The sequence below is a fragment of the Ptychodera flava genome, chromosome 8 (genome assembly GCF_041260155.1).
Source record: "Ptychodera flava strain L36383 chromosome 8, AS_Pfla_20210202, whole genome shotgun sequence".
NCBI classification, from domain to species: domain Eukaryota; kingdom Metazoa; phylum Hemichordata; class Enteropneusta; family Ptychoderidae; genus Ptychodera; species Ptychodera flava.
The window spans coordinates 33,162,174-33,183,543 of NC_091935.1; the positions used below are offsets into that span (position 1 = coordinate 33,162,174).

The window sequence follows — 21,370 nt, forward strand, 5'->3', positions numbered from 1 at the left end:
GAAACACAAAAACCAACTTACAGTTACATTCCAATTCTCACACTGAAACTTATTCCACACTATAGCTGCCTAAAAGCAGTTAAACGGCATCAGTATAGGCTGAAACATTGCAATATCTTCGAACATGTACACAATGAAAGTGGCTTCACACAGAAGGTCACAACATATAGTGAACAACTTACAAGGCCGAGAGTACAAAGAAACAGGAAATAGCAAAGACGTGGTAGGAGAGACTGTTACTAAACAAGAGAAACACGTGGACCGGTGAAAGGGCAGCCAACGAAGCCCTTCGTGTAAAAAGGTGTTCGCGTTTTGAGGGGATTTAATTTATTCTCTCAGTAGGCGGGAAGGAGGGCGTTTCTCTTTGATACGTTGGTAGGAAATTTGTTTGATTTTCACACAAGTCGTGACCAACCTGAAAAGACTTTGCAGGGTGGAGAAAAGCATGTGTTTATGACATATGCAGTGGGGAACTCTTGTCACGGGTAAAAAGCTTCTTGGAGTTCTTGTGGGAGAAGAGGGAAATTTGGGATTTTTGGTATAGTGAGGTGCTTGGGAAAGTTGTGAGTGGGAGGGAAAACTTTCAAATCGTGATATGGGGGGGGGGGGGGAGGAGTCTCGAACAGCTTTACTTTCCCTTCCAAAATTTTCTTTCGCCCACGATTATTCATGCATGTCATTAGGCCGAAGTATTAAATTCTGTTTTGCGTCCCCGCGCGCGTAGGTTGTTATGGGGAGGGGGTATAGAAAAAGTGTATTTGAAATAGGATTTTACCGCTTAGCTTTTCTGCAGGCTTTGAAAATCTTTAATAACAAATTTTGAAAAATGTACTTGAACCATGCACGCTTGCAGAGCCTATTTCAAGAATTTGTAACAATGGTTTTTTCAGTGTACATTGAAAAGAAAGAATCACATGAATAAAATTCAAATTACAAGTAAATCGTTGTGTGACATTTATTGCCTGCGGTCTACATAAGGAACGATAGATAGCCTACACGCGTATGCGCAAACAACTATGGGTTGGAGCTGAGGTGGCGGAGTACCAATGAATAGGTTAAAAGTTCATTTGGCCTGTGGATAGGCTATATCCTAGGCAATGTGCAAACATAGATAGGCGCTCGTTAGCTGCATGGGTAGTCTGCTAAATCGATCGATTTTCTGCTCGATCTATCTATCCCGTTGTCGATATGCCTGCCACTGTAACCTATAACGGGCATATCAACTACGGGATCGATAGATTGAGCAGAAAATCGATCGCTTTGGCAGACTACCCAGCTAACGAGCATCTGTGTAGTGTATAGTCATTTACAATGATACAAAACTATGTGTAAAATCACCCGTTGGCCCATTTCCATGTTGAACTCACTTTTGTACTATGAAACAGGTCTTTTAGACTAGATGGAATTACTAGTAAACAACATGGCTGAAACATAAATATGAAATGAAGCAACAACCGGTAAAACGAAAGCCAGGAGAGCGCACACACTCTGACAGGACAAAATTACATTGTCCTGGAGCAGTTTTAGTTCTTGCTTAGTGTGCCTATACGCTTTACTCATTGATTTGATATTTGAAACAAACGAACATCTTCCTTTTTCGGCGATGTTGTGGTTGATAAAAAAAATTCCATGCCACTTTCGATACTTACGACAATGTTATACACTCTTTCCTGTCTTTAATGGGTCTTATTCAATGCAAATTCTTGGAAAACTGAGAATATTTTGAGATCGGTTTATACTCGCACCTATTCGGGTTTAAAGGTCTACTGTCACCTGTTCCGATTTTGCCACAGTTACCATGGAAAGAGAAAATCTAACCAATCACAGATTTTAAGCGGGTGGCCGCTTTAAAAAAACGACGCCCTCACATGGGCATATTGAATACTAAGGAACGCCCCTTTGACCATATATGGGCATATTTATATTACAGTTGACTGTATACCTTTAATAAAGCCCCAATAGCTGCGAATTTTATGCATTATTTTCATGGATTTATTTTCAAACCAAAGTTGGTTCGTGTCAATGTGCTAATTGAAGGACACGTATAGAAGTATCACTGCTCGCTGATTTTGCCCATGCCTGCACTTTTTTTCAACAGGCTAAGGGAGCCGTCATTATTTACGGCCTTGGAGGTCGGAGGAATTTCATCGGAAACTCTAAAATTTCGAGTACCCCCCCCCCTTCGCCGATCCTGATGAATTTGAGTAACCCCCTCTCTACTACAGAAATTTTGACTGACCTCCCCATTTAGAAAAGTTAAATATGAAGACATATAATTGTAAAAATTACAAAAATACAGCAATGGTAAAGACCTCTCATATCCTGGTGTACCTTGCTAGATTATCATCGGTTATTTCAAGACGGTTGAAAAGGTGAAATGAAATTCAAAGTCACAACTTTACAAAATGTAGATGTAAAAGCTCACGCTATAACCAGTATACAACCATATATATTGTTTACTTTGTATGGGTATCGTGACAGGGTTTTCACTAAGATATCAGACTGGGCAGAATTTGAAAGTACAGGGGAGAGAACATGCAGGAGGCTGAGGGGAAGTGTCAGAGGAGGTTGTACCCTCTCTTGCATGGAAAAAATGATAAATTGATGTGTGCAATGGTGCAGTCTGGTGCAATATGAGAGGTGTTTTTTCAATTGTGTCTTTAAAGTAAAACTGTTAGAACACCTCAAGGGGGAGAGGGGGGTTCCCCTTCTCGCGTCGAAAATTTTGAGAAAATGATGTGTGAAATGGTGCAATTTGCACCAAAATTGAGTAACTCCCTTCTTTCTCTCCACATTTTTAGCAACACCGCCTTGTAGCTTTCAATTTTTGAATTACCCCTCACATTCCTCAGGGGTAATAATGACAGCTCCCTCAATAATAAGCTTAAAAGGGTGCCGCACTCATGAAATGACGCCCGCACGGAAAAGTACAAAAATGCAGTGTCTCCTGCATACGCACATCGTGATCGTAAAAAAAACAAGCATGATGCTATGATTGCATAACACACGATGGCCAACATTTTGTGTTGTTGTATTCTTATTTTGTTTGTCAAATGATTAGTTTTTGAAAATGGCAGGAAATCTAAAATGATGTCAAAACGTTTGAATTTACATGCCACTTTCGACCTTATGACAGTGTTATACACTTTTTCCAGTCTTTAATGGGTCTTATTCAAAGAAAACTCTCGGAAAACTGAGGATATTTTGAGATCGCAGCTATTGCTATTGGTGTATGTAGACCTTGGCGGGGCCTAGGCCCTTTTCGTCAACAAACAAACGAACAACAAGAATATATCGGAAACTGAGTTCCAAGTGGTCCCCACAGTCACAGGCGTACTGAACGTTTCGTAGATCGTCGTCGGATGGGAAGTGACTGACACTGTGAGGCCGAAGGCCGAACCTCGGTATTGTATAATATTATCAAGCACCGAGGTTCGGCCTTCGGCCTCACAGTGTCAGTCACTTCCCATCCGACGACGATCTACAAAACGTTCCGTACGCCTGTGACAGGCTTACTGTAGCACATGCTATGTAGTATGGAGTGTAATTCATGCCAAAATTAGCACCCCACTTTCAATACCACTCATATATATATATATATATATATATATATATATATATATAAGCTTACATATATAAGCTTATATATATATATATATATAGAGAGAGAGAGAGAGAGAGAGAGAGAGAGAGTGTATACATTTGTCTATTTGTTTGTATGTTTATTTATCTAACGTTCTATGATAGTGTTTGTTTTTTTATCTATTGTCAGTCTGTGTGTTTATTATTTATTATGTATTTGTATGCTTGTTTGTACGTTTTTCGATATCTTTTGTTTGTTTGTTTGTTTGTTTGTTTCCTGAGTACCCTGTGGTTTGACACACACGCAGGACGCAGGTCGCAGTTTTGAAGTCGCAGGTCGTGACCGGATTTCCATAGCCCACGGATGCTCTGTTATTAATGTATTCACCAATTCCTGGAAACTTGAGCATACGTCACAACACAGTCACGTGATCTCAACCACTCCATACAGGATCAGGAAACAGAGCAAGTCTCATGCCACAAATCGATTGTGTATGGAACAGAACGACATATGCCATGAATTTACGAGTGTACGTCGTATGAGGATATTCTGTGTTACTTCTCCTCTGTGAGAATAGCCATTGTATACGTCGATGTGACCTTGGTGTGGCTGAAAGTTGGTCGCGACGCAGATACATGCGTCACAACTTCGTGCACTGTGTTGAATTCTGTAACAACAGCTGAGAGGTATGTGAATTGTGATCGATATTAGGCGCCAGCATGGAGCTAATGGCTCTAGTTGATCAAGATAATTTAACTTATACCACATGTACTGGGTTGGGCCGAAGGCTGAGCCTTAAATCACAACGGCTTGGCATTCGGCATCGCCTAGCTGGCACATGTCAGTGCACTGTGCGGTGGCAGGTTTCTGGCCGACGACTTCTCATCTCACTATCAATCATGTACCGTGGGCCACGGGGCATCTACCGCAGGCAGCAGTAATATTCCGAATATTAGTATTACACTGTCGAGTTTATAATTGCAACGTGAGTGAGACCAACAACAACAACAACAACAACAGCAGCAGCAACAATAGATTAGTGTTCTTCAATACTAAACGACATAGACAACAAACAGTTCATGCGACGCACAGTTGCGAGTGTAGTGATACATACCGGCCGCCGCGTAGTATGCATAGAATAATGCAGACCTAGTATTATTCTATTATTATACATCTACCATCGAGAACGATAAAATTTAGCATGCGCTAAAAATGCCGTACGGAACGCGCGCCGTTCTGTAACACGTACGGTTTCAAGGCGCCTCATTCCCTGCGGCTGTATCTGCGCGTTCACTATTGAACGGTTTCAAGGTAGTGTGGTTCCCTGCCCCCTTCTACGAAAAGGGTCAGGTATGCGCCATTCTATTCACGGCACTGATCGGACGACACTATGGAACATGTCGATTTGCTAAGGGGAGCACCTGAGTCTGCGGCGTCCGATGCAGTGTTATATTTTATTTCAAATTTCAAAAACAAACAAAAAACTAACTCGATTCTGTCATTCGGATGAAGTACGCTCTTTCACAAATAAATCACCTCGTACGACGTTTTGCATAATGAAACAGATTGATTTTTGAAGACTTGTGTAATGTTCATGTAACTGCCCCTCCTACTTTGTTGCTGAGTTACTGTCAAGGGCGCAGTCATTTCGAACATTCCAGCCTGACATCACGCGCCACGCGCATCCGCCATTTTGCCCAAAATCTGGGCAAAATGGCTGCCGCATACCTGACCCTTTTCGTGAGTGTAGCGCAGCCAGCGGTAGAAAGGGGGCAGGGAACCAGACTAGGTTTCAAGGGACCCACTGCGCGCACTGGACGAGTGCCAGAACATATCTCGTGCGCGCTCTGTACGTACGTGTATAGTGCACCACACTATCCCGAACTTGCAGAAGCGCGTCCGAGATACCATTCCACACTTGCGCTATAAATCGGAAGAAAAATTGTTGACATTGCACGCAAACGGTCACTACTCCGACATTTTGATGCCCCGATCAGGAATGTAAGATGTATAATAATAAGGTTATTACGAAAATACCGCAAAGGATGCACTCGGACATTGGCGCAGCGCATCGCCCTCCGCGATACGCTGCGCCAATGTCCTCGTGCATCCTTTGCGGTATTTTTGTAATAACCTCATATTATTATTATTATTCTATGCATACTACGCGGCTGCCGGTATGTATCACTACACTCGCAACTGTGATGCGACGGTCGGACATCACCCAATTCTTCACAAAGTCCAGTGTGGTCTATTCGCTCTGCGTCTATGTGCCCCATAGACGTGTGTACATATGCTGAGAAAGAAAAGTCAGGAAACAAAATGGCTATTTTGTATAGGGACTCTATGCCACCATGTCATCTTCGACGTTCGATTTTACTGTCAAAAGTAGCATCTATCAAAATGCCGATCGTTCCCTATCATTCTCAGAATTTATACCTGGTACTTAATTTGCTTCAAAACGCTCGTTTCATGTGATTTTTGGCTGAATTCGACGGATGCTATCGGCAAAACATAAGCTTGAGCGACCTCCACTTTAATTTACAGACGTTAGCGCCGCCTACCCATGAGGGCCATTGGAATCAGGTGCCGCCAACTAAGCTGTTCGTGCTAAAAGGTGTTCGTGCTCAGTTTTTCAGGTGGCGGGCAAATTTCAAAAGTGATCAGCAGGCAGGGAGAAAAAGTCGATATTTACGTGTTGGGGAAGAAATTTCATTATTTTCAGTGGGCAGGGAGAAAATTTTTGACAGCGGGTACCGGAAATATTAGAGGGAGAGGAACTCTGTGGTTGATAGAACTTGAGGGGAGACAAAGTGCCTAACTTATTGGGGAGCAATGTTTCAAGGTACACTGCCAGCTGCTCGCACGACCTGGGTTGCCCACTGGAATCTCAGCGGTGGGAAATGGGGATTTTCAGTAGTAGGGAGAGGGCAGTGGGGAGCTTGCATTGTTGTGGGGAGCGGGCAAACCATAAATACTGGAGGGCAGTAGGCATGAAAAATGCAGCGGGAGGGCACGTTTTCCATGTATGCCAGTGGGAGGGCATTTACAAACAGCTCAACTTTCCCCTCAGTCAAAATTTTAGGTCTAGGTCAGAAATAAGTAAAATCTATATATCAGACTTCAAAACATGTTTTGTGATGATTTGCGAAATTAATGAATTTTTCAAATTGGTGGCACCTGTGGAATGTTGCTCACGCCTATGTTTGGCGAGGTGTCTCTCGAACTCGGCCAAAAGTCACACAAAATGAGCATTTTGTAAGGAGATGATGTATCAGGCATGAATTTTCGTGTGATTTTCGGCCGAGTTCGGAAGACACCTTGCCAAAACATAAGGCGTGAACAAAATTCCAGTCACCCCTTATGGATACACGGCACTAACGTCAGTAAAGTGGAGGTGCCCAACGTTCACTGTGAGGTGACCGGAATGTTGCTCACGCTTATGTTTTAGTGATGTGTCTGTCGAATTCGGCCGAAAATCACACGAAATGAGCGTTTTTGAAGCAAATTAAGTACCAGGTATGAATTTTTAGAATGATAGGGAATGATCAACGGTTACCTGATAGATGAACTTGCTACTTTTCACAGTAAAAAGCTCCAAGTTTGGGGCTTTTTCCAATGATTCAAATTACATGGGCAACTTCCTGTACTATTTCTATCGCTTTTTGTAAAGAATCGCGCAAGTTATAAATGGCGAAAACAGCTTTTCCGGGGTAAGTGACCACAAAGCTAGCACATATGTAAAATCATCCTTGGTGAACTTCCCCTTTAACTGTGAAGAGGTATGTAATAAAAATGTTATTGCCTGAATACATGGATTTATGTGCCCTCCCAGCAGGAGATTCTTTGCCTTCCTGGCGTGGGGAAAATTGTCAACTGCTCTCGGGCACATATAACTCGTGTATTCAGGCAGTAATATATAATACGATGACATCAAACAGGGATAAATACCATGGCATAGTCTGAAAACATTAAAACATACATCAGGGCTATAACTACATCATTTTAGCACCTGTGTTTATGATGTACATGTACCGTAGTGTGAAGAAACTTGGCTTAGCCTCAACTACATATACAGTACATGCTTGCTGAAGCATGATGCAGACCTGATCTGTACTGTCTGAAGTGAACTAGAAACAGATGTGACAATTTGGTATATTATATCACAGTCCAACCAGGACTGTGGTTATGCTGCTAGTCTGCACACATGATGAACAGTCAGTTGGTGTGAACTTTTATAGCAGTGTTTATAGCAAATGTGTTGTGGATTAAGTGCAGCAGAGGTTCTCCATTTGAGTAGCCTACCTTCTATTCTAAGAATTGTGAGTCTTTCCCTTTATAAATCATAGCTTTGTAATTTGTTCCAGTGACGCTCTCAGGGCAACAAATAATGATAGCTGCCTTTGCAAGTGCATGGTGCTTGATTGCGCTGGGTTTCCATTGCTGAAGGCAGGACAGTTTGATTATGAGCTGAGCTGAGCTAAGCCCATATCAAAAAGATGCACATAGTCCCATGCCTATATCAATGTCAGTACAAAATCAGGTTTTTAGCTCACATTCGGTGTACCAATGTGAGGTTATCGTATAAGCTGAATCAGTTCATTTGCATCTGATTTGCATGTCTGTATATTTGTGGGTATGTGCGGATGTATGTCCGTCACACACAAAGGCTCCCATACCGCCAAAGCTACCATCTCAGTATTTGGTGTACAGGTAGACGCAGGGGTTGAGATGTGAATTTGTTCAAATGAACACATCAGTGTCAAAAATGTGCAAATGAGGTCAGAAAAAGTGAAATCCTGCAAATGTGCAGGAGGCATGACAGTGAGAAACAGGCCAACTCCACTGATCTTGACTCATTTCCTGTCATTTTGTTACATAACAGACCAGCTGCAACCATAGACAGTAGATGGGGAAGACCGTTTATACTAAACTAAGAGGGGCTTGTTTCTGCTATGCATGTTGCTAAAGTTGACCTCCAGTACCTAAAGTTAGACCTTAATTACTTTTGTCATTCTTGTTTTTCTGGTTTAAATATTTCTTGTTGTTTTTCTGGTTGTACTGTGCAGAAATTATTACCATAACATCAACGTAGAATTTTCCTCCACTGAACAGATAGAAACAACATTTATTGTTGATCATTGGTAACCCATACTGGTATATACCGATTCTGATCAAATTTGAGCGACACCGTATAATTGCGGTATTTTATGAGTAAGTAATTCAATATAATATTGCGTAAAACTTTGTCAAACAAACAAACACGCAAAGAAATTACCATATTCATTTGATCAGTTATGGAATTTAGGTACACCAAAACAACAGTAAAACTTGTGATAGCAGTCTTCTAAAAAAGCACAAATTCATTTCCCTTTGAACAGGTCCACTCTCACCTTTATTAACAACGGGTTTAGACCAAACCAGGGCATAGGCGCACGACGAATTTTAAAATCACTTGTCTGTAATTGAATGGTGAAACTTGCATTTTATTAACAACTGTGCAAACAGAAATCATGCGGACAGCTTTTGAGACATACTGTGAGCAGCGCCCAGAACATGGCTGTGGCCGCTCAGCTATCTTGTACACATTACTCTAAAGGTACGAAACTATTGGGAAAATAACTTAAATAAAATCTGTAAATAAAACGTTGTTGGCAACCCTGGGGATTCAAACTTCTCTGTGTTGTCGCATGCATGGTACTAAATCGATCGACTGGGTTCTTGAAACACAAAAACTGCACCGGGCCATGTAATTGCTGGTAAGTCGCTAAATTTTACCTCCGGACAACTCCCGTGACACCGCCATTTTGAAGGCTCCCACATCAGTACGAATAACAATGACGTACTGGTTTAAAAGGAAAGTATGCGCATGCGTCAACTTCAAGCTGCACACTTTGAAAATGGCGCTGGCATGGGACTTGTCCGTAAAAAAAACATTGCGCTAATTATCAGCCGTAGATAGGGGCGATGTTGATTTTACAAGTTAGGAAGCCGATCGATCGATTTGTGTAAGTATTCCCTTGATTAAATTGAAGTTTAAATCTCGAGGATGGCCAATAACCGTTAATTTTGTCTAATTTAAAAATTATTTTCCAAATACTTTCGTACCTTTAGAGTAATGTGTACAAGACAGCCGAGCGGCCACAGCCGTGTTTTGGGCTCTGCTCACTGTATGTCACAAAAGCTGCCTGCACGATTTCCGTTCGTACAGTTATCAATAAAATGCATGTTTCAACATTAAATTGTAGACAAGTGATTTAAAATTCGCCGTTTCTATAAAGTTAGTAACGTTAACAGTAGAGCTGCGCGGCCCACAGCCGTGCACGGGGCACTGTTCACTGTATGTCTCAATAGCTGCCTGCACGATTTCCTTTGCACAAATTTTAATAAAATGCATTTTTCAACATTAAAATTACAGACAAGTGATTTCAAAAGACGTCGTGCGCCTGTGACCAGGGTGCTACATGTAGGTATCTGACCCAGACTGTGACAACAGATTTGCATGAAACTTAAAGTACCATCCAAAAGGCTAACATTAATCAAAGTTTCACTTCTTAATTTGGCGTGAACTTCGATTCTGCTGAACAATAAAAGGTTTTTGTCGGGGAGAAAGTGTTTTGCTCAACCCATGAACATGCAGTAATGCTTCTGTAAGTTCAAATATTTTGAAAACAAACTGCCAAACCATCAGTGTAGTTGCATCGTAACATGAAGCGTTGCTATTAGCCGTATTATTATTTCTTCGTGTAAACACAACTTGTATATATTTTAGACAAGAGCTAAACTGAGTATTTTTTTCTCTCCTATAGATATCTTATTCAGCTGCAGTGACTGGTTCATATTTGGCAGGCATTCGAGCAAGGATTTAATACCAAACCAATTTTATCTTCAATTTTGTGGTGAACAGTGGTGACTTCTTGATACAATGAAGTACGGTCAATTTGTCATGCAAGTTTTTCTGTTGACAATAGTGGGTGGACTATCACTGACCTACTCTCAAACATTGAATGGTAAGTACCGTACATTATAAATATGCCTCAAGGAAGTATGTATAATTCTTAGCAGCTGCATTACACAATAACTATTCGTATTCCTAGAAGTTTTGCAAGCAAGGACATAAGATATTATCATAATCCAATACATTCTTTCCTGAACTGTGAGACAACACACTCAATGTCCTTCAAAATACCGGTATTCAAAATACTCTTTATCAATTAGTTTTAAATACAACACTATAATGATCGATCTTCTGCAAGTTTTAATAAGTGTTTTAAGATCTCTATCATTGATTATGATCAGTGTTTTTGCTAAGGTTGGGGAACATTGGTAAATGATGTGGGAACTGTGGTAACATTTCTACTGTCCCTAATCTGATTGCGTTGATATACCAAGGGAACCCCGGTAAAATGACTGGGGAACCCTGGTACCGGCCTTAACAAAAACACTGATGATTGTAAGAAAGTAAACATTTTGTTGTTGACTTGTTCATCACTGTGGTTGCCATGTTATTGGAACGCGTATATCCAGCTCCTGTTCATACTGATTAACATATCAGACAACAATACGTAGATAACAGCAGATAATTTACATCTGCTGCGGATGTCATGTTAGCGGATGCTAAATGAAAACAAACACTTTTTTCACTTTTTCCTGAAATCTTCCTTTCCACATTTAAAGAAAACCCTGGTCATAGACCTACTTATAAGTTACATGTATGTACTATTAAAGGTATTCACACCTGGTATAATATATTTTTTTCAGCACCGACATCTCTTACAGTGGAAGTTAATGACACGGCTGAAGTAGATTGTGAAATCCAGCAAAATGATGACAGGGCAATGTACACTGCTGAAGACATAGCATGGTACAATCAAAACCAAGCTATACGGGAGGAAATGTACTCTACCATATCAAATACAACATCAGTACTTGTGCTTCCATTTGTGCAATTTGCTGATGCTGGAGACTATTCATGTAGGCTTGATAACGGAGCGGTATCGACCACTCAAATCCGAGTTGGAAGTAAGTTACGCAGAGAATTACAGTTTTACCACAACCTAGATACCAACATGTATTTTGACCTACTACTGCATACGCTACCCACTTTCAGCTACCTGGAAGTTTGATGTGTATTGATCATGATGCTGTGTGAATATGAATGTATGTTTGCATGTGGGAGGTGGGAACACGATGTCTGATGATTACACATCTTCTTGGTTGGACCCAAAACTAGCCTGGTAAAGAAGCTGGTAAGTGTGGGTGCGGTCCTTCCACCATAGTCTTTGTGTACACAACTATGTGTACCGTATATGTGACATAATGTTCCCATAAAGACCTGAATGCAAGAAGCAAAGTGACATCATGGCCATAGCACATATCCTGTCTAGTCATGGTTAAGGAAAATTTTCACAAGAGAAGGCAGCTCAACTTTGCAAAATTTCCTTACTTTTCAAAGTTTTTGTCCATGTTTGGTTAAGTATCTTTTTTCCATGTTTGTAGGGAAGCTATTGTAAGTCTGGGTGCCCAGATATAGTTGAAATTTCTTTATTTACATGGAAAAAGGATATAACACTCAACAGACTGCTTGTTCCTCTTTAGCGGCAATGAAAAGTGATATGCATAGGAAAATAATGATTTTTTCCTCTCTGCATGTTATAAACAAGCATTTATGACAGTTTCCTTGAAGGGATGTATGGGTTACCAAAAATAATCTTTTGTTAGTCTTTTCATCCAGTTCCCGCAAGTTTAATGACTGCAAATAAAACCACAAATGTATATGTGTGTAAATGTGTGTATGCCAAGCCACAATATGGGTCACATGGACAGTGAACACCAATATTTGGATGTCTTGGTGCTAATAGTGAGCTTGGATAGACAGCCTTCAATTGTACAGCCACATAGAGTCAGAAAGAGGGAGAAATGACAAATAAAGAGTGCTTTGACTCACTATTTTGCCTTCAACACAAAGATTGTAAAAACCATAACGATTAGAAACAATGGGTCAAATCAAAGTTTTATTAATGCATAATAAAACACAATTTCCAGAATGTAGGAAGTTGATAAAGCAATACATGTATAGGGTAGTCACTAGTTTATTACCAGTCTGAAAGTGAAAATCGACTTACAGACCCCCATCATTATTTCAGCACTCTCAGACAGGTTCAGCTGAGATTCTCAGATATATTTGCAGACTTGATTTGATGTATGGTTATATTCAAAAAATACCGGATCTTGTCATATCTGAGTATTTTGAACAGTGTTGTCTGAGAAGGGCAGTGTTTAGTACAATTACATACCTTAATGGTATAATATATATAGAACGATACAATCTGGGTATTTTCTGAACAGCTTTACTATGGTACACTTTTTGTTGTCACATTTTGCAAACAAAGTCAAAAATACAGTTTTTCAGAATGTACTGAACTTTCTAAACATCCTAATGAGGCAAAAGTCCTGTGCATGATCTAGACATGATATTTTGTTAGTTTATTATTGTTTGATATATTTAAAGAAGAATCTTAACATATCAGGTATTCTTCAGTGTGTGATATAAAATGCGGTCAGGTCAATTCGAACTGAACATCACCCAAAGTAAGGACATCATTTGAAATGATAATTTGAAGTCATCAATACAAATCTCTTTTTGCATGAACCCAAAATGCAATTTTTAAAGTTTTTAATAAGATATTAAGATTCCCCTCATGAACAGAATGTTGTTTTCCCTCAAAGAGTTTACACAGAGTTTTCAGCCATTTTTTATAAAAAATATCAGTAGATTTTAATGTAAATTTAGATTCAAATTTTAATTAATTTGTTTCCTTTGTATATAAATTTGCCAGGCGGTCACAGACTTTTTGAATGATTTCGAAAGAAGATGGTTTTCAGTTTCCTTAAAGGAAAATTTTGGCAAAGTTTAAACTATGTAGTTTGATAGGCATTTACTAACTTTTTTTTTACACAGTTTCAAATGTGATAGCTAGGTTTCCTTATTCCTTGTCCTGCCAAGTTCAAATTCATCAGGTCAAGTTGATTCGAACCCATGAAGCACAATGTATCCCATATGGTGCATTTTAACAAATTCAATTTTCTTTTCTCACATTTACAGCTGTACCCAGGATAGCAAATTTTAGCTGTCAGGCCCGCAACATGAAGGAAGTCTGGTGCACATGGGATCCATTGCCCAGCAACTTACCAACAACATATGTTTTTACTTATAAACTCAGGTTTGTGTTTACTTGTTCTGTACCACTTCATATGGCAAACTACCAAAGTTAAAATATATGGTGCTCTATGTATTGTATACTGATGGGATTATGAATTAGTATCTTTTATGTAGAGTAAATCATACCCTCATTGTATGGTAATGCATGTGCATTTTTGTCCGCATGTCTGTAAGTCTGCCTGTCCATTTCAAAAACTCACAAATTGCTTCATAATCTGCATGCATAATTATCTCAGTCTTTGATATGACAAGGGTGGTAGATTGGATTCCAGAAGATCCTGAGATGTACTTAAAGCTAAAAAAAATTTCCTTTGAGTGTTTAACCTGGTACCAGCCATCAAGCGATGTGTAGAATTAAAGGTTATACATATTTAACACTTACTCCAGATCCTTGTTAATCTTTGTCACTTGCAGTCATAGAAAGAAATGGAAAGATTGCCCAGACTCAGTAACTAAAGGACCAAACTCATGTTACATCGAGCAGTCTCTTGGTACACTTCATAACATGAGAGTAGTTGCTACAAATGATCTTGACAGTAAAGTTTGGCAATTCAACATTGATCCAGACACTCAGTGTAAGTTTACAAGACAACAGTATCTATCTTGCATTATATTCATCATTTGTAATGATTTGGCAGTTATAAACCAGTATAAAGTGTATATAGGAAGTAATGGCATCAAGGCAGTTATATCATATTTGATTGTTTTCTTTCATTCTTTATTACACTACTTTGTTTATGCCAGTGCTCTTTAGTCATTTGCGTGTTGATAGGATGGAATAATAACATACAATGATGTTATAAGGTGGGGTATAGCCCATTCCTTGTCATGGTTTTGGACAACCCTGTAAGACCTGCTGTGACAAAGTTGGATCTTTCCAATGAAATTTTTGGTAGAAAGATTGAACTCAGAAGATCAGACCAGGGAGCCTGTGCTTATAACACGACTCAATTGAACTGTAATATTTTTCACCATGGTAGCCAAACCTGATCCCCCTGAAGACGTGAAGGTGATAGCAGAAACAAGCAACATAGCCGCAGTGAGCTGGAAAATACCATCTGAATGGTATTCTTCCCATTTTACTCTTCTTTACAAGTTGCAGTATTACAGCGAATGGGAACCCCACATTTGGTCAGAGGTAAGGCAGTGATATCCTTGGATGTGCTAGCAATATGCCATTTACCTTACAAAAATAGTCTTGCTGAATGAAAAACATACAGCTCCTTCTGTCTGTGCAGTTTGTTCATGCAAGCCTAGATTGAGGTATGTAAGGGTGCCGGAAATCGACAAGTGCGGGGCCAAAGTGAGGGCCAGCACAATCAAAGTGCGAGCGAATGTGAGGGCTTGAAGTGAGGGCTCTCACAATCGAAGTGCGAGCAAATGTGAGGGCTTGAAGTGAGGGCTCTCACAATCGAAGTGCGAGCGAATGTGAGGGCTTGAAGTGAGGGGCGCCTTGAACCGATCAAATTCGGGCTCAGACATACGAAAAATGAGAGTCAAAGTCGTTTTCAACGTTGAATAAAAACTTACTATCTCCAGAACAAGGTCGCGGCGCGGCACAGCTCTGTGAACAGTTGAACGGCTGAGCGCGGAACGAGTACAAAATGACCTGCGTACAGATACCCATTTCACCACTTCCGTCTTTTTCGTTAACCTTTTCGTGTTTGTTAGTCATTGCATTTCAAATATCACAGATATCCTTTTTATTATAAATACATGCAGCTCAAGCGAGCGATACTTCTTCTGGTACCATTGTAAGCTTACGACTATAGCGCGACTGATAAATGTGACTTCAGTTAAACCAGTTCACGACCTGGGCACGTGAACTCTGATACTGATCCGACATGACGTCGTATGCGGAGTTTTTGCCGGAGAATTTTCGAAGAAAGAGGAAACTTTTTTGAAGAAAATTTATAGTGGCTTGTTGTTCACCAGATAAAGTAAGATCATGGGAAAATGTATTTTTGGAGACTTGTCTGGTTCTCTATGATTGATTTTTTGAGGATAAAAAAAATTCAATAGCTACTAAAACTGAGAAATCAGACAACAGCAAATGACAAATTCTTTTTTACGTTTGTACTGACAGTATGCTTTTTATTTTCTCTGTACACAAAGTTTGATAATCATTTCAAAAGATCAATTTCATCAGAATATCAGGGGTCATGAATGCTTGTAACCTTTACATTTTGTTAACAATGATGGATATTTTACCTCAATAAAGAATGCCATTTTGGTCAACGAGCCCTTGAATATTGTTCACTGAATCAATTATATTGTCACAGAAATCATAGCTATCTCTGTGTAGTCAGCGATTGACCAGTCATTAGATAGAAATTTGACTGTCTCCTTTGTTTCATACTATATAATCAGAAAGCTCTGCAACCTGAATTGCATCACATTCATACGTTGATTGTCTGTAGCGGAAATGATTGTGCCGTCTCTGGATCTGAAACTTTTAAGCCAACGACTTGATGATTAGAACAAGCAATCTATCGGCGAGCAACACATCGTGACCGAATCACTTGCTGTAAAACGAATATGCATCACCGTCCTATGCATGCATCGTGAATCAGCCTTGAGATAAACATAAACTCTGTGACAGGCATGTAGGATGCCAAAGACATTTTGTGCATTTACGTTCACAACAACCTAGACTTAGTTGATCGTAAGAAAGGTGGTGTTGAAACATATTTCAACTGAACGCAGTGGCTATTTCCCAGTAAAATACGTAACATTCGCTCTCTCTCTCTCTCTCTCTCTCTCTCTCTCTCTCTCTCTCTCTCATGTGTCAATATCGGGTGTGGTCGAAATGATCATTGCAGTTTAATCTTGAAATTGGTCAAACGTCATAACTAGACACTTAATTAATTATTGTCATGGTCTGGAGCAAGTTATCAGCTTGTATAAAAGTCGGAAGTTTTTGCTTCCGAAGGGGCGCACGCGTAAAATACTGAACGTGTAACTAAAACTCACCGTTGAAAATTTTCAGACTTTCAAAATTAAGCCTGTTGTACAGTCAACAATTAATAAGACAGAGCAATACTGCCGACCTCAAAGACTCCGCGTATTTTTTCAACCTTACCAATAAAGCAATGGCGAGAGTATGAGTCTAAAAAGATTACATCACGGTATTTTCGGCTTGAACATGCCATCGACCCGATGAACACGTTAAATTCGGACACCTGAACCCTGACGCTACCCTGACGCAAACCTGTAAGGTGGTGAAATCTCCGATATATATCGGATATTTACTTGCGATTTGACAAAATCTAGTATCGTCTAGTATCGAAGCTAGAGTCAGTCCTTGGAAGTCGGGTTTGGCCAGAACTGTAAGATGGTGAAATCTCCGATATATATCGGATATTTACTTGCGATTTGACAAAATCTAGTATCGTCTAGTATCGAAGCTAGAGTCATTTCTCAGAAGTCGGGTTTGACCAGAACTGTAAGGTAGTAAAATCTTAGATATGTATCGGATATTTACTTGCGATTTGACAGAATCTAGTATTGTCTAGTATCGAAGCTAGAGTCAGTCCTTGGAAGTCGGGTTTGACCAGAACTGTAAGGTGATGAAATCTCCGATATCTATTTACTTGCGATTTGACAAAATCTAGTATCATCTAGTATCGAAGCTAGAGTCTGTCCTTGGAAGTCGGGTTGGCAAGAAGTGTGAGGTGGTGAAATCTCTGATACATTCGGATATTTACTTGCGATTTGACAGAATCCAGTATCGTCTAGTATCGAAGCTAGAGTCAGTCCTTGAAGTCGGGTTTGGCCAGAACTGTAAGGCACAGGGCAAGTCATTCTAGTATCGTTTAGTATCGATATTTGTGGCGAAGGGAAATTCGTCTTGGTGTGACTGATGGACAGACAAGCAGACACGATGTGTTCTGTAATTCTGCTACAACACACATTTTATTCCGTGGTTCAACTTCTAAGCTTATATATACACCAAACCATAGACCATCGAGAAAAACGGGACAGGCAACTGCTGTTTTTTTTTGTGCGATCTATCTTGGAATATACGTTTATTTGCCAAGCGGTCCCCGACAACAATACTTCGTACTTAACACTGAATCTCATTAACGATCAAACTGACGTTCTCAATATGTACACTTTGCTCTTGCAAGGCATGTTCCGAGTAATGACACACAGAATTTTGAGGGTTTTTTGATACCAGTCATGGTGAATGTTCTGGTAACGAAGATCACAGTTTTTCTCGAGGGTCTACGACCAAAGTTAAATGTCAAAATCGACATAAAATAAAAAACAACGGAAAGGTCAGATTTGCATGTTATGGCTTCATTTAACTAACAAATAAACTAATAGATAAACTGACGCTGTGAAATCGTCATTAGTATGTGTACAGAACCCTGGATAATAAACAGGAAATATATTATCTGTTTTGCATTATTTCTGTCGGATTTCCATTCCCGACAATATTAGAGTCCCCAAATCGCCGAAAAATATAGGGTAAATATCGGAGATTTCACAGATCCGGCGTGCCGAGGCACAGGGCAAGTCATTCAAGTATCGTCTAATATCGATATTAGAATCCCCAAATCGCCGATAAATATCGGGTAAATATCGTCGATTTAACAGACCGGGCGTGCCATGACTCCAAGCAATTTATTCTGGTATCGTGTAGTATCGATATTACAGTCCCTAAAAACGCCGGTGAACATCGGCGGTTACACAGACGCAGCTTCCCATGGGACAACCGCAGTTCATTCGATTCTAGTATCGATTCTATAGTCCCAAAATTGTCGATATGTCAAACTTCGATACTAGATTATAAATACCCGTTATTTAAAAATTGTGCAAAGTCGCGCCTTCATGAGTGTCGAGAGACACTTGAGATTTTGAACGACGTGATCAGTCGTGTGTCATTATTGTCATGACATTAATTTCAATAACGATAATCCCCGATGGGCTTATCTCAAGTTTAAAAGCTTTACAAGAAAGTGTTTTTCAGTCCTGACAGTGTATAACCTAATCATGGCGATGACTGATGTTTTAATATTTCTGCCTGTCGCACATATAGCGTTTGATTTCACTTTGACAAGCACTTTGAATGTGCAATCCCTGCTCGATCAGTCAGTCGCCGATTTTAAAAATCAGCCAGACATTATATTCTTAAAGAAACTCAACGATGTAAAGATTACAAAATGCCTCATTCATATTTTTACGGTGTTTGACAGTTTTTTCCGTCAGGGACGTCATGTACTTTATTAGCCGTTCGCTCATATCGTGAAGCTTCGATCGATGCTGTAGCTCCATGCATGCTCATACACAGGGCTGCGCCGTTTACACTCAAGTGGAGATCGTATCGCGCTTTTAGCAGTGACTTTGATCACAAATCTTCATTCGATCAAGGTGAATTTAGTACTGATTTTCGCAAGTCTCAACCCTCAAATACGCTCGCACTTCGATTGTGAGAGCCCTCACTTCAAGCCCTCACATTTGCTCGCACTTCGATTGTGAGAGCCCTCACTTCAAGCCCTCACATTCGCTCGCACTTTGATTGTGCTGGCCCTCACTTTGGCCCGCACTTGTCGATTTCCGGCACCCTTACATACCTGCTAGATTTGGTTCAAGCCAAACCATATGTAATAAAAATGTTATTACTTGTAACTGATTGATAAGTTTGCTGACAGTCTGTCAAAGTAGCTGGAGTTTGATCAGTGTAAATATAAAGACAGTGTATCGTAAAGTACATTTGTACAAGGTAATTTTCTGGAGGAAAAAAATCATTTGGAATGCCAGAGCGTGATCACAGTCTTTAACAATTTTCTTGTCCCGCAGGAACTTGATGCAGATACTCAGCTTTCTTATACGCTAACATCATTGGACGCATACACATGTTACACCATTCATGTCGCTACAAAATCACAGTCAAGCAGTGATGAATATTGGAGTGATTGGTCGACGCCCAGTGTTGGATGCACAAAGGAAGCAGGTAAAAGAACTATTCTTTGAAACAATAAACATACGATAACATTTTACCAATTATGTAAAAAGCTGCATTCTTATAAATTAGTCAAGGGTAGAATTTCCTTACGAATGACAAAAGGAGGAGACAGTCACACATATTCAGGGACAGTTTCCATATTTTTTCCCAAATGTCTTTTTCCTTGTAACAGTTGCCACATTGCTTTAAACGTTGATATACGTGTTTCTACATATGATCTCGTACAGCAGCATTCCATAGATGATGATGATATTTTCTGTGAATGCCACTTTTTGGAGTAAATTTACTCATTATTAATGGATAGTCACTTACTTCCAATTTTTATCAGGTGGTATATGCTCTGATTCACTTTCCCCAAGACATATTGCTTCCAATTATTCTGTTTCAAATATCCAACTTTTACTGTGTTCTTTGAATTACTACACACATTAGAGAATAATTACTGGGTACATGTAATAGTCATTATTTTCTTTTGTCTGACAACTGTGCTGTTACAGCTCTGCTGTTATTACTGCTTAGCATAATTTCACATCAGACTGGTGCACACCTAACTTCGATTAATTCACTCATTTGCCTCAAAAGCCAAAGATTTGCAAGGCTTTGCAAAGTTTTACAAAGACTTGGAGTGTATGAAAGACAATTATAAACGTCAGTCAGCATGAAAGCATTTGTTAACTCTATAGCCATGTACACTACCCACTTTTACTTCAAGTAAAAGGCTTAACCCGTTGAGCGCCAAAGTCAATTTTTGTCGCCCTTATAAAATATCCGTTGGTAAACTTTTGTCAGGTTTTTGCCAAAATTTTGAAAAAAAAACTGTGGCCAATAAAACGTTGTATTCATTTGGTCCAAAATTATCAGAAAAATTACAGAAAAGTTCATAAAAATTGGTCAAATGTTGCACTAAAATTTTGGTGGGAAAAAATTCAGCACTCAAAGGGTTAAACTCCTGTGCTTCTAATCATAACATAAATGAAACCACTCATCCATCAAGCCATTAAGGTAATTTGAAAACATGGAGATACTGTAGGAGTTAGCTTTGCATAGTGCATGCATGCTTTGTATTTCACTGTAACCGAGCAGATTAATTCATGTGTCACCTCAAGATTATGGATGTGAAATATCTAACAGTATCCCACATCTCTTTCTTTCAATCCAAGCACCGGAAAAAGGCCTGGAAGTAAACATTCCTGGGCAGACTCTAAAAGGCGGGCTGAGAAATGTCACTATTCGATGGCAGGTTGGTTAACTACTCATACTTCTTGTGAGCTGTGTAGGTACTAGTCCTATTATGAATGAAGGGTCAAACGTCATCAGGTCTCAGCTTGTGTGATCTTCTTGTTTACAAGTAGAATTTGTTTATGCCCAAAAGTCATTTTGGATCAATCCCTGTTAGAAAATACAGCTCGTCAAGACATTGTTCTAGGACCCTGTGATGCGAAAGGATACAAGATTGGTCATGTGTTTAAAATCTTTTTTACCTGTGTCCTGTTTTCCATATACTGAGCTCTCTGATGGCTGCGCTTCCTTTCTTTTGAAACTTAATGTGAATCACCAGTAGTTTTTGCATGCTTCCCACAAATTACACCAGCTG

General features: G+C 39.7%; 1 protein-coding gene across 2 annotated transcripts in view; it reads left to right on the forward strand.

Moving 5' to 3' along the window:
• Nucleotides 1–4,022: 4,022 nt before the first annotated feature.
• Nucleotides 4,023–21,370, forward strand: part of LOC139139112 (uncharacterized) — a 38,516-nt gene continuing 21,168 nt past the window's right edge. The window contains exons 1-9 of one of the 2 annotated variants that reach the window (XM_070707894.1): nt 4,135–4,269; nt 10,002–10,049; nt 10,393–10,593; nt 11,345–11,605; nt 13,689–13,806; nt 14,220–14,380; nt 14,786–14,943; nt 19,611–19,764; nt 20,937–21,016. In XM_070707894.1, coding sequence (XP_070563995.1) covers nt 10,509–10,593; nt 11,345–11,605; nt 13,689–13,806; nt 14,220–14,380; nt 14,786–14,943; nt 19,611–19,764; nt 20,937–21,016 — 1,017 coding nt within the window. In that variant the 5' untranslated portion in view covers nt 4,135–4,269; nt 10,002–10,049; nt 10,393–10,508. Of the gene's footprint in view, nt 4,270–10,001; nt 10,050–10,392; nt 10,594–11,344; nt 11,606–13,688; nt 13,807–14,219; nt 14,381–14,785; nt 14,944–19,610; nt 19,765–20,936; nt 21,017–21,370 lie in introns of both variants that reach the window. The other variant, XM_070707893.1, reaches the window with a different exon arrangement.